This window comes from Calliphora vicina, chromosome 5 (assembly GCF_958450345.1).
Source record: "Calliphora vicina chromosome 5, idCalVici1.1, whole genome shotgun sequence".
In the NCBI taxonomy this organism is placed as follows: Eukaryota; Metazoa; Arthropoda; class Insecta; order Diptera; family Calliphoridae; genus Calliphora; species Calliphora vicina.
Window position 1 is genome coordinate 94,485,793 of NC_088784.1, and position 15,091 is coordinate 94,500,883.

Sequence of the window (15,091 nt, forward strand, 5' to 3'; positions counted from 1 at the left end):
CATCATTTTGCAATCGGTCCAGTACTTTAGAATATACAGATTTATTACCACTTTTTTTCGATCGACTCCACTGTGCTGGATTTGAATGGAATTATCCGGGTTTTTGGGACCAGCATATGGTTATATAGACAATACAAATGAAAAGTATTTATAAAAACAGAAATAACATTGTTAATTTTTAATTTTTCTTGCAATTTTAAGAAAAATTAAAAATTCAAAAATTTTACATCCTGGATTTTTATACCCTTCACCATGAGTGGCAAGGGTATATATAAGTTTGTCATTCCGTTTGTAATTTCCACATTTTTCATTTGCGACCCCATAAAGTATATATATTCTGGATCGTTATAGATAGCGGAATCGATATAGCCATGTCCGTCTGTCCGTCTGTGTGTTGAAATCAACTTTCCGAAGCCCCCAAATAACTTACATACACGATTCATACATCAATATCTCCGAAATTCTTCCGGGTCGGTCGCTATTTAAAATCGAGAAAATGGGTCCACAAATGGCTGAGATATAAGGAAAAAACTAGGACAACCTCGATTTTTGACCTATTTTTGACCTATATCTGGATTACTAAGTCATTAATATAGACAATATGGATATCTAATGATAGATATTTCAAAGACCTTTGCAACGACGTATATAAGACCATAATAAGTTGGACATACAATGGGCCAAAATCGGAAAAAGTATTTTTTAACCCGATTTTTTTTTCATCAAAATTATTTTTTTTGTCATAACTTTTTCTAAAAAAAATTAATTAAAGAAATTTAAAAAAAAAAATTTGAAAAAACTTTTTTTAAAAAAAAATTAAAAAAACAATTTGGAAAAAAAAATTTTGATTTTGTTTAAATAAAAATATTTTTAAGTATAATTTGGTGAAGGGCATATAAGATTCGGCACAGCCGAATATAGCTCTCTTACTTGTTTTCAATATGTTTCCCGAAGTTTCACACCTTAAAGAAAAACCTTGTAGACCAGTATTATTTACAAGTACACAATCATTTAAAAACAACGTAAATGTCAACCGTAAAATAAAATATAAAGAAAAGAAATACAAGAAAACTATGAATGGAAAGCAGCAGGCAGTTTAAGTTGTTGAGACCATTTTAATAATTCAGCTATTTTTTTTTTAGGTTAAAACAAGAAAAAAATAAACCTTTTGTTATAATTCCACAACAATACTTTTTAGCAAGTTTCTGCTAGGATTCATTAATGAAAAGAACATGTATTTATTTAGCTTATAATTATTTTCAATTATGTCAAATTAAATTATAATTCTAATTAGCGCATAATTATAAGTTAAAACTAACGCAATTTTTAATTATTTTTTTTTGCTTACAATTGAGAATTTTTGCGAAAATCTTTTACTAAAAAGTTTAACTCGTTCGTATTTTTTCTTCAAAAGTAATTATAATAAATGTTTCCACAAATTCTGCAGAAACAGCAGCAATTGCGGAATTTTATTATTGCATGTTGTAAATTCGTTTAAGGAGGAAGATAGATGCTTTTGAAATGAAAGTATTATCTGTACAAATACAAATACTTACTATTAATTAGAATATTTTACAAGTTGATGTGTATACGTTTTGATGTTGTTTGATTGTATTAAAGATTGCTGCACTTGGTTTATACATATTCTGTATAATCTTGTTTATATGTAGAAATTGAAGTTTGTTCGAAACTATTTATGTGCTTGGCTGAATATTAGAATTTGTAAACAGTTCAAATTAAATGTAGTTAATGAAGATGTCATGGTAATACATTAGGGCTGTCAGTTACATGAGTTTTATTTTAATCGAATATAAGTTAATAATTCGTTTATTATTCGAGGGATTGATTAATTTTTAAAATATCCTCGATTGAAATATGTTGTTACAAACAATGCTGATAGCACGCAGTTAGGGTTTTTATCCCGGGAATTCCCGGTACAAATTTCCCGGGAATTTTGCCAAATTTTCACTACCCGAATCCCGGGATTTTTAGTCGGAAATCCAGGGAATTATAAACTGACGAAAATACATAGAAAACAAGTTAGAACTCTATTTTTTTCACCAAAAACCAGTGAAAAGTTTTTTACAATTTTTTGCTTATATCTCGGCAATAATAGACCGCTTAATTATTATTTATTTGGGGTTTTTCCTATGAAATTTAAAAAGTGAATTTATTATTTATAGAATTAATTTCTTATTGAATCATTCTAATTTCTTTAAATATCTTCTTCAAATCCATAACAAAATAGCTTCAAAAATTTATTAAATGATTAAATTTTTCTTCAATTCAAATCTAGTACAAAAAGGCTTAAGAAAATTTTTCAATTAATTTTGTAAATGATTTGATTTAACAAAAATTTAATCATTAAAAGTTTGAACAAATTCTATTATTAATTAACTTTAAAATTAATTCAGTTTAAACAAAGACTTTGGAATGTATCTAAAAAATTAAATATTAGGAATGTATTTATGGAATGAAAGGCTGACATTCTTTAATTACGGATTAAGATTTTAGTGAATTAAGCACGAATTTTATTAATTAATTCGAAGCTCTGATATTTAATAATTATAACACTAAGTTTTTATATGAAATTTGGCTATAATATTCCTAATTTACAATATCATTATATATTTCGGAAATAGCCGGGTACCCGTGAATGTAGAAAAAAATTTCCCGATTCCCGGGAATCAAAAAAGGTCGGAAAATTAAAAACCCTACACGCAGTTATTAAAATTGTTTTTAAGTATGCTAACACTAAATGTTTAAGCTGATAACAATAACATTGAAGCTGATAAAAGCTTTTAATTCGAATATTCTAGTTTTATCCGTTAACATTCATGAAGCTACTCGAAGGAAGATGGCACTGTATATAAATAGTGGCCGCGTTTACAGTCGTGACAATTATTGACTAAATGATTTCTATTCTAAATGAAAAATATTTTTTTCTTCGATTATTCGATCAATTTGTATTCGAATGATAACCGTATAATCTCTGTATTAGTCAGAACTTGTTCGTATTCTAGGAAATATTAATTAGGGTTTCACACAATACTAAATTGGTTGTCACAAACATATAATTGTTTACTGTAACAATATATATGTGATTGATACAATCATGTGAATCGTAAATTAACCATATTATGCTTAACACAATCATGTAAATATTTACTGTGACTATAATATTGTTAAAAAAACCTTGTAAAAATGTTGAAATTGTTACGTGTAGGAAGCATTTAACAATTTTTACTTTATTTGGACTGCGGGTTGGCTTAGTACGACTCTTAATAGAAAGCTGTTCATCCAGCACATGTAAAGAAACAAATCTGAAACAATTTTAATCGTTTTGTGAAAATTTTAAGGACAACAAGCCCTTCATATATAAGTTACAAACTAAATGACAATGTCAATGTACATATTTCCATATTTGTGCTACAAAATATATTAAAAATCTCGAAATGATAAGTTAAATAACAAAACTAAGCCGTATTGTTAACAACTCGTTGTATTATATTACACCAGAACTACAGGATGTAACTTGGTTAGACAAACAAAAGTCAACTAGAAATGCATACAATTAATAAAACTTTTTAACTGGAATGACACATTTTTATCCATAGATCGGCATATTAGGATAGACCTTATTTTACACATTTTCGTTTTTTGATTCTCTTCATCGGATAAAAAACAGTTATTGGACAGTTTTGACAAAATATAAAAAAGTTAACAAGGTCCTAAAAAATTAAAATTACAAACACTGAAATAAGCATTCTTAAGGAATCTAAAATAAAATATTCGAAAATAGGCTACGAATTGTGATAACGAATTTGTAACCAAAAAATAAATTTCTTTAAAATCCGCCAAATTCGGATTGGCGCCCACGCTAATATATCGTGCGCTTAGCGCCAAATTATCGTAAGCGACATTTTCAAAATTATTTTTTTATTGCAGAAATTAAAATTTTATGGACTGACTTATGTTTTAGCGTTCACAGAATATCAAAATTGTTAATAACTTCAAAATTATAGGGGGTAAGATTGTATCGTAAGTCAATGTTTACATTTTACAGTAAACGAATTTTATCGTAAGCGACACATAGTGGTATAGAAAAAAAAGAGGGAAATAAATCTGTAACTTCTAAATGGTTGGATTGGTTTGAATGAAATTTCACATGCGCAAGAAAGAAGTACTGTCGAGTTTAAGTTCTGAATGTGGACCCCATGGGCCCACCAGGGGCGCGACCAAGTCTCCTCAAAGTAGGACACCTTGGGTATGTTACATTTTTAAAACGATCCTATTTCTTCGTTTGTGTTCCGAAAAATAAATATATGAAAAGACCTAGTCGTAGCTGTCAATTATCTCTTATAGCTTAAGAGATATTCGCATTTGAAAATTAAATTTTCAATATTTTTACCCAACCTACACCAGTTTTTTGATAACACGCGTATCCAAATATTTTCCGATTTTCTCCAGTTTTCCTTTATTAGAATAACGACATATGTTTGTGTCAAATAGAAAAAGAACTGTTTAAAAATAATGACTAAGACCAAAGTTATATGCATTTGAATTTAAAAAATTTTGAAAAGCTGATTTTTCGTTAATTTCTTGGGAAAAAAGAACTTTTTTCTTATTAAATTATTGCAAAAAATGTCTAAAAGGATGTATAAGCAATTTATACTTTCTGAAAGCTAAGTTCACATAAAATATTTGAATTGAAAAAAAAATTAAAAATTGTTTTTACCGAGGGCACCAGGTCCATTAAAAAAACACCTATTTTTTATGTAAAATTTAAATTTAGGGCAAAAATTCTCAAATCGCATATTCGATATCAAAATATAGTAACCGATTTTAGATGGCCCAATATGCTTTTAATTATTTTATAAAGGCTTTCGATAACTCCGACTTTGGTATGGATATTATAGCCAAAAAACAAAAAATTTCCATTTTTGGGATTTTTCAACAATTTTTTGGGAATTGCGGGATTGCTGATAATAAATTTCAAAATTTGTTTTTATTTTTCCATTTTAAATAGAAAATTTTACATAACTGTGAAATTTCATTAAAAACTATTTATAAATAACAATTTTATTTCAATTCGAAAAATTTGTATCTATGCAAAAATTCAATAAAAAACATTTTTTGTCATATTTTTCAATGAATTTTTAATTGTCAAATTTATAAATATTTTTGAAAAATAGACAAATAGCTTGAACGAAATTATATTATATCGCATCATAACATTTTTAATTTTATGTATAAATTTCAAAATAATCGAAAAAACCTTCTCCTGTAAAATTTGTGTTTTGTCGCTTACGATAATTTGGCGCTAAGGGCTCGATATAATAGATACAAGTTTTAAAATTTGTGTTATTAATCCTCAGTTAGCGTTTATTAGAATCGAAAATAATTTTTTAAATTTTTTGGAAATTTCGTTTAAAAAAATTTTGAAAATATTAAATTTGGCATTTGGGTTATGCATGAAATTTTGTGAATTTTTTTCTTGGTCTCAATTTTTATATTTGATATTTTAGCATGTAATGGTAAATAAAATAAAAAACTATTTTTAATAAAATTTTTTTCCAAATTTTAATTTTTTTGAAAATATTTCCACTTTGACCCAAAACTTCAAATAAATGTGCAACCTTCAAATGTTATCCGATTTTGCTTAAATTTTCAGCATTGGTTTTTTAGATGATGGAGAACAATACATAAGGGCCACCCTACTAGGTGGCTATGACAACTATATTTTTTTTTTGTGTTCCCCTTTGTAGCAAGTTATAGTTGAAAGTTTAAATTCAAACATATAATAACCATATGTGTACACGATGTAGAATAAGAGTAAAAATTGCAAACAGTCAACATTTGTTCAGACAAAATGCTGATGCTGCTGCTCTTATGTAGAGACACTTAATTATGGGTGCAAGAGTTTGCATATATAGATATTTTTACATGACTGTGCTTGTTGACGTGTGTTTGCGTTGTGGCAGCCTGATTGTGTATATTTTTTTTTATTTTTTATGTAGTTAACCTTTTACTCATATTTACATAAAAGATTCAAAGTGTTAAGTTTAACTTTTATTTAAAGCGCTCAGAAAATACTTATTAAAACTTGAACTTTACATTTAAAAACAATTTATATATAAACTATTTTTCATAAGCAATTCCTTAATAAAAGAGTTTTTTTTTTAATTCCAGATAAAAACCGTAATGCCAGTCCATCCATTTCAAGTGATAAGAAATCCAGCCTAGTTGATGCTGTCGATCCAGCCTCTAGTAGTGATGCTAAACTAAAACCCAGATCAAGGTAATTATTTTTTAATAGAAATACACTAATTTGTGAATATTACTGTACTTATACATATACAGTGGTTAACAATATAATGGAAACTTTTTTAAATATTCAATTAATATGTAAATAAAAAAATAAATAAAAAAGATGCCCAAAAATGTACATTTCTGTTTTGTTTATCATATTTAGAAAAAAAATAATTTTTGCACTAAATTCAAACATTTTATTCTTTTTACAAAAAACATATTCTCATATCTTCTATATAAATAAAAATCAAATTTCGTTCGTTGGTAATTGCATCAGTAGAGAACGGCCGGACCGATTTAGACAATTTTCATTTTAGAATGTTGGTCTTAGCCCAACTTAGGTTTTTACGGAATGAAAAATTGACCACATCCACTTTTACGCCCACTTTTTTCGATTTTTCTAACATCGGAAAACGGCTACATCGATTTGGCTAATTTTTTGTTTAAATGATCATAGTAATCCAATTTAAGTTTTTACTGAAAGAAGAATTGACCACGCCAATTTTTTTTCGATATATCTAAAATCGCAGGACGCCTGGACCGATTTAACTAATTTTTTTTTAAATGTTCGCAATACATAGTCCGCAAAAGTTTTTACATAAATAAAAATTGTCCCCGTCCACTAATACGCCCACTTATTAAGTACATCTACAAAATACATCCGTCTGTGAACAATTATATTTCAGAGAAAAATTCGATTTTTTATATAAAAACTCACAATAGCTTAAATCGATAATAACCTGGCCAATAAGCGTTTAATCAAGAAAATGAGCTCGATCTGTGATCACTCATATTTCTGACCAAAATTCGATTTTTTATATAAAAACTCAAAATATCTAAATTCTCTAATAACTAGGCCAATAATCGTGTAATCAAGAAAGGGATCTCGATCTGTGATCACTCATATTTCTGACCAAAATTCGATTTTTTATATAAAAACTCAAAATATCTAAATTCGCTAATAACTTGGCCAATAAGCGTTTAATCAAGAAAAAGAGCTCGATCTGTGATCACTCATATTTCTTAACAAAAATCGATTTTTTATATAAAAACTCAAAATATCTAAATTCTCTAATAACTTGGCCATAAGCGTTTAATCAAGAAAACGAGCTCGATCTGTAATCACTCATATTTCTGACCAAAAATCAATTTTTTATATAAAAATTAAAAATATCTAAATTCGCTAATAACTTGGCCAATAAGTGTTTAATCAATAAAAAGAGCTCGATCTGTGATCACTCACATTTCTGACCAAAATTCAATTTTTTATATAAAAACTCAAAATATCTAAATTCGCTAATAACTTGGCCAATAAGCGTTTAATCAAGAAAAAGAGCTCGATCTGTGATCACTCATATTTCTTAACAAAAATCGATTTTTTATATAAAAACTCAAAATATCTAAATTCTCTAATAACTTGGCCATAAGCGTTTAATCAAGAAAGGGATCTCGATCTGTGATCACTCATATTTCCTCAAAACTCCGAATATCTTATTTCGCTAATAACTTGGCCAATAAACGTTTAATCAAGGAAAAGTGCACGATCTATGATCACTCATATTTGTGACCAAAATTCAATTTTTAATATAAAAACAGTGATCACTCATATTTCTGATCAAAAATCTATTTTTTATATAAAAACTCACAATAGCTTAAATCGATAATAACTTGGCCAATAAGCGTTTAATCAAGAAAAAGAGCTCGATCAGTGATCACTCTGACAAAAAATCGATTTTTTACATAAAAACTCAAAATATCTTAATTCTCTAATAACTTGGCCAATAAGTGTTTAATCAAGAAAAGGAGCAAGACTTAGGTTTTTGACAACAAATTTATGTTCTTTGTCTCTCAGTTGCGCTTATATGTATATTTTATTCTATGTCCTATATGAATAAAAATGATCAGTCAATAATAAGTTTTTTTTTCTTTTTAACTATTTTTACCCTTAACTAGGACAGGACAACGTCTGTCGGGTCAGCTAGTTTCATATAAAAATAAAATTTATCTATAACACAGGCCAATAGCAAAAAAGGCTTGACTAACCACTATATGGATTTGATGCACCATGGCTACCTAAGTACGAAAATGGTAAAATTTTTCAATTCTATGGATAGATTTTGTTTTAAAAAATGTTTAAGTAAAATTATCATATTTAATGATTACTCAAAAAAAGTTTGTCCAATGTTAATAAAATAAACATGAAAATGTTGAGATTTACATAAAAATTAGCGAATTCACTTAATTGTGAATAAATTCGAATAGATTTTTATGATAGATATCTCATTTTGTTCCTATTACATGTGGCTTTGCGATAAAGCAATAAATCTTAACAATTTCTGGCGTTTTCGATTTTTCATGATTTTTTAAAAACAAAAAAATTTGCTATTTTTAAGTAAAAATATATTTTTCGCTTCAATTTTTTTTTAACTCCGAAACTACTGAGCAAATTCACTTAATTGTGAATAAAGTCGTAAGGAATCAATCGATATTTATGGACGATATCTTATTTTATTCCTATTACATGTGGTTTTGCTATAAAGCAATAAATCTAAACCATATCTGCCGTTTTCGATTTTTCATGATTTTTTTTAAAACAATAAAATTTGCTATTTTCACGTAAAAATATATTTTTTCCTTCAATTTGTTATTATAACTTGGAAACTACTGAGCCGCTTGAAACGCAATATATATACATGGGGCATTTCATGTCAAGTGAACCAACTTTTGAAATCGATGTCTTCCGATCGGGATGAAATTTGCACCAAGGTTAGCTCTATTGGATAGTAACTCAGACACAATTTTTCAACAACATCGGTCGAGAACTCTCTGAGTTATAGGGGGTAAAATTTTGACAATTTGGTCAAACAGGGGTTTTTTCTTATCCATGTAACTTATTACCTATTGTTCTTAGCAAAATGTGTCCCAAATAGTATAGATAGCTATTTCTTCGATCTTTCGAAAAAAAATATTTAAAAAAAAAATAAAAAATTTTTAATATTTTTTTTCCGAAATCAAAAACTTTTTTGACTTTTTTTTAAAATACGTCATTTTTTTTTTTTTTTTTCTTAAAATAAAGTTTAGATATTTTCCTTGAACACCTACTTGGTCGCTTAGTGGGATGCGAGTGGGATATCTATCAAAATAAATATTTTGTAACTCAAAACATAAAATTTTTGACTTTTTTTGCAAAATCAAAAACTTTGTTGACTTTTTTTTTTCAAAATGGACCCTTTTTTAATCTTTTTTTTAGGTCAAACAAAAGCTTAGATATTATCCTTGAAGACCCTTTTGGTCGCTTAGTGGGATGCGAGTGGGATATCTATCAAAATAAATATTTTTTAACTCAAGACTTACAATTTTTGACTTTTTTTTTGCAAATACGATTTTTTTTCCAAATGGGCCCTTTTTTTAAAATTTTTTTTGTAGTCAAAAGAAAACTTAGGTCCATTCCTTTAAGATATTTTTAGTCCCTTAGTGGGATGCGAGTGGGATATCTATCAAAATAAATGTTTTAACACAAAAATTGTATGTCTTGAGTTACAAAACATTTATTTTGATATATATCCCACTCGCATCCCACTAAGCGATCAAAACCATCTTAAAGGAATAGGCCTAAGCTTTCTTTATAGCAAAAAAAAAAATTACAAAAAGGGCCCATTTTAAAAAAAAGTCAAAAAAGTTTTTGATTTTGCCAAAAAATCAAAAATTGTATATCTTGAGTTACAAAATATTTATTTTGATAGATATCCCACTCGTATCCCACTAAGGGACCTAAAATATCTTAAAGGAATGGACCTAAGCTTTCTTTTGACTAAAAAAAAAATTTTTAAAAAGGGCCCATTTTGAAAAAAAATTCGAATTTGCAAAAAAAAAGTCAATAATTGAATGTCTTGAGTTACAACATTTTTATTTTAATAGATATCCTACTCACATCTTCCTAAGTGACAAAATAGGTCTTAAAGGAAAAGACCTAAGCTTTCTTTTGAGCAAAAAAAAATTTTTAAAAAAAAGTCCCATATTGGAAAAAAATTTCGATTTTGCCAAAAAAAATTAAAAAATTGTTACAAAATATTTATTTTGATAGATATCCCACTCGCATCCCACTAAGGGACTAAAAATATCTTAAAGGAATGGACCTAGACTTTCTTTTGAGCAAAAAAAAAAATTAAAAAAGGGCCCATATTGGAAACAAATTTTGATTTTGCAAAAAAAAATTAAAAAATTGTATGTCTTGCGTTACAAAATATTTATTTTGATAGATATCCCACTCGCATCCCACTAAGGGACTAAAAATATCTTAAAGGAATGGACCTAAGCTTTCTTTTGACTACAAACAAAATTTTAAAAAAAGGGCCCATTTGGAAAAAAAATCGTATTTGCAAAAAATTGTAAGTCTTGAGTTAAAAAATATTTATTTTGATAGATATCCCACTCGCATCCCACTAAGCGACCAAAAGGGTCTTCAAGGATAATATCTAAGCTTTTGTTTGACCTAAAAAAAAAGATTAAAAAAGGGTCCATTTTGAAAAAAAAAGTCAACAAAGTTTTTGATTTTGCAAAAAAAATCAAAAATTTTATGTTTTGAGTTACAAAATATTTATTTTGATAGATATCCCACTCGCATCCCACTAAGCGACCAAGTAGGTGTTCAAGGAAAATATCTAAACTTTATTTTAAGAAAAAAAAAAAAAAAAAAAAAAATGACGTATTTTAAAAAAAAGTCAAAAAAGTTTTTGATTTCGGAAAAAAAATATTAAAAATTTTTTATTTTTTTTTTTAAATATTTTTTTTCGAAAGATCGAAGAAATAGCTATCTATACTATTTGGGACACATTTTGCTAAGAACAATAGGTAATAAGTTACATGGATAAGAAAAAAACCCTGTTTGACCAAATTGTCAAAATTTTACCCCCTATAACTCAGAGAGTTCTCGACCGATGTTGTTGAAAAATTGTGTCTGAGTTACTATCCAATAGAGCTAACCATGGTGCAAATTTCCTCCCGATCGGAAGACATCGATTTCAAAAGTTGGTTCACTTGACATGAAATGCCCCACATATATATCGCTGACTTAACATGCAAAGGCTCTAAGTCCATACTTTAAAATTTTACAGGAGAGACAAAAAACATTCAAACTTTTTTTTTGCGTAAATATTTTTGAATTCTGTAAACGCAATTTTTTTTGCATTTTTCTTTGTTTTCTATGCGCATAAAAGCAAAATGATAAAATAAGTATTTGCCGAGATAAAAGGTTTTTTGGACTTAGAGCTTTTTCTATTGCTTAGTTTGTATTTTTTTTATGGACTTAGGTCTTTTTCTTAGAACTTGTCTTTCATTTTTTACATTATTTACTAGTTTTTATATCTGGATTACTAAGTCATTAATATAGACAATATGGGTATCTAATGATAGAAATTTCAAAGTCCATTGCAACGATGTATGTATGGCTATAGTAAGTTGGACCTACAATGGGTCAAAATCAGGAAAAATATATTTTAACCCGATTTTTTTTGTCATTTTAAAAAAATTTTAAAAAATTTAAAAAAGAAATTGGAAAAAAAATGTATTAAAAAGTGTATATAAGATTCGGCACAGCCAAATGTAGCTCCCCTACTTGTTTTTCACTAATAATTTTAAAAAAAATTTTGAAATGTTTTTTTTTTAATTTTGTATACCCAAAAATATTTAAAATTTGTATTTTAAAGTACAATTTGCTGAAGGTTATATAAGATTCGTCACTGTGGATGTTTGTAACGCCCAAAAATAATAGTCTAACACCCACCTTAAATAAGATATTTCACAGTCTATTATTTCCCCTAGCTCCCATACAAATGTCCTCCCGAAATACCTTATACTATGGAAATCATATCACCTAATTCCATGCCGATCGGTTTATAATTAGTCATAGATAGCTCACATATAGGGCCCGCTTCCCAAAATCACTTTAACGAGCATAAATCTCTTAAAAATGTTGGTATACACATAAAATTCAATGCAAATATAATTAGTCATAGCTCCCAAATAAGACCCTCTTCCGAAAATAACTTTTTTTAAATTTTAAAAGAAAAATAATTTTGCTCATTTACTTAGTGTAGGGTATTAAATGGTTGGGCTTTACAGACCATTTTTTCTTACTAGTTTTAATACATGTCATTGAACAATGTGACAGAAATGGTTAAACTGTACTGGACTTAGATCTTTTTCTTGTGATAAATTTGACTAAGCGCTTTTGCTCATCACTACAAAACAACAACATAAAGCGAGATAACTCCAATTTTTTTCTTTGTAATCAATGTATTTTTACTTATTGTACATTACCGCATTAAAATCTCAATTTCTAAAAAAGTAGACTTAGAGCCTTTGCATGTTAAGCCAGCGATATGATTTTGTACATAGCATGGGAAAAATGTTTTCAAACTACTATCAATCGAAAGAAGAACACCTCAATATACTGCTCAATTTTATGTATATAAAAAAAAAATTGGTGAAAAATTCACAGTTTTCGATTTTTCATGATTTTTTTAAAACAAAAAAATTTGCTATTTTCACGTAAAAAATATATATTTTCCTTCAATTTGTTATTATAACTCCGAAACTACTGAGTCGTTTAAAACGCAATATATAAACGGATTAAAGGCTATGTAAATTAAAATTTTTCTAAGTTTACTTTAATAAAATCGGGGCAATCGTTTTTGAGTAATCATTAATTATGTGGAGAAACGTCTAAAAAATTAATAATTTTATAAAATTTTTTTTAAAAAAAACCTTTCCATAAAATTTAAAATTTGGACCATATTTGTACTACTGGAACCACAATACATTAAAATTGTGTAGTGGTTTAAGAAGACTCTAAATTTTTTTGGATTTTGTTACCCCGTGTAATTCATATTTTATGTTATTCAATTTTACCGGGTCAATTTCAAAAAAATGTTTACTTTGCATGGAAGTTGACTCACCCCCTGTTCCGTTTTGGTTAAACTTAATGCAGTGAATTGTTTAAGACTTCCAGAACTACAGTTCTCCAGATTTGTTTAAATCCCCCATTTTTAAGTCATACTACCAAATATAATTTGTATGGGAAGTGCCACGCCCACATGCAATTTCAAAATAAAAAGCATCCTATTGTTCCTTCCAGATATAGAGGAATATACAATAAAAATTTTTAAAGGATCGGTCCAATGGTTTAGGCTCCTATAAGTCACAGACAAATAAATAAATAAACTGATATACATACATCCATTTTTATGTATAGGTAATTTCATGTCAATTGAACAAACCTTTGAAACCGATATCTTCCGATCGGGATGAAATTAGCACCAAGGTTAGTCCTATTGGATAGTAATTTAGACACAATTTCCCTACAAGATCAGTCAAGATCTCTTTTGACAACCAAGGGTTTTTTCTCATCCATATAACTTATTATCCATTGTTCTTAGTAAAATGTGTCCCAAATAGTTTAGCTCTCTATTTCTTCAATCTTTCGAAAAATTTAAAAAAGAAATAAAATATTTTTTTTCCAAAATCAAAAATTTTTGGATTTTTTTTATGGGCCCTTTTTTAATTATTTTTTTTGAAGGAGGCTTAGGTCTTTGCTTTTTGAAAAAAATTATGAAAAAATGATTTTATTGGGTCCTACTCAAGAAAAACCAAAAATACCACTTCCTTTATGGACTATGTTGTAGCCGGCATTGAGCTTAACAACATTGCTGATCATTACTTTGCGATATTCGGACATTTAGATGGTCAAAATGCATGACAAAATCTAAAAAAAAAAATACTATTTTCCCTATACAATACTTACTAACTTCAAATCGGGATATCTCGATTCCTAGACCTGACTCAGCGAAACGCCGGGACTATATAACTTTTTTTTTTGATCGATATAACTTTTACCGGTAAGCAATTTTATAATCTACATTTATATATTACTAGTTGATCGCCCCGGCTTCGCCCGGTAGCATTTACTAATGTTAGTTCTTCAAGTTTCTAAAACCCACGCACATCAGCCTGTTCTTATATATTTGCAAATAAAATATCTAAATTTGTACTGCATACTTTAGGGAGCTCTTTTATTACAGTTGACTGGACTCACAAAAAAAAGAATTTCCGAGTTTTACCCTGAAATTTTTAGTTTTTTTTTTCTTTACAAACCATCTCCTGAAACTTTCGAATTGAATAAAAAAACTATCAGCCAAATCGCTCCAGCCGTTCTCACGTGATGACATTACATACATGGACCATTTCATTTTTATATATATAGATTAATTTCATACTTTTATTGGTAAAAGGTAATGTTTTTAAAAACTAAAATTACAATATTTTGTTTTCAAAAAAAATCCATTGTATTGTCACTCACTGTATAGATAATTATTTAAATTTATTAACATTTTAATCTATTTTACTAAATGCAAACAAAATTCTACAAAATTCTGAAAACCAAAACAACAACAAAATAATAATAATAACTTCCATGACTAAACAAATTTCAGATCTCTGATAAGGCGAGCATCACGCAAAACAAAACAACAAATTAACAATGCTTCCGAGGATTGCAATTTGCAGTAAACATTAAAACAAACAAAAAAAACCCAACAACAATTTATTATTATTAAAACGTTATTTTATAAAATTTAAAATCAAACAAACAAATTTAGAAATATACATTTAATTTACACAATATTAAAGAAAATTTAAAAACAAACAAAAAAATTAAGAAAATTTAAAAGCTATTATAAGAAATTTTACAGATAAATAAAAATGTTTGCATTAAATTAAATAA

General features: G+C 27.7%; 1 protein-coding gene across 1 annotated transcript in view; it reads left to right on the forward strand.

The window, feature by feature from the left end:
- Positions 1-14,936, forward strand: part of LOC135962320 (GTP-binding protein Di-Ras2) — a 149,517-nt gene extending 134,581 nt beyond the window's left edge. The window contains exons 5-6 of the mRNA XM_065514180.1: positions 6,193-6,301; positions 14,802-14,936. Of these exons, the coding sequence (XP_065370252.1) occupies positions 6,193-6,301; positions 14,802-14,877 (185 nt within the window). The 3' untranslated portion in view covers positions 14,878-14,936. The remainder of the gene's footprint in view (positions 1-6,192; positions 6,302-14,801) is intronic.
- The last annotated feature ends 155 nt before the right edge of the window (positions 14,937-15,091 follow it).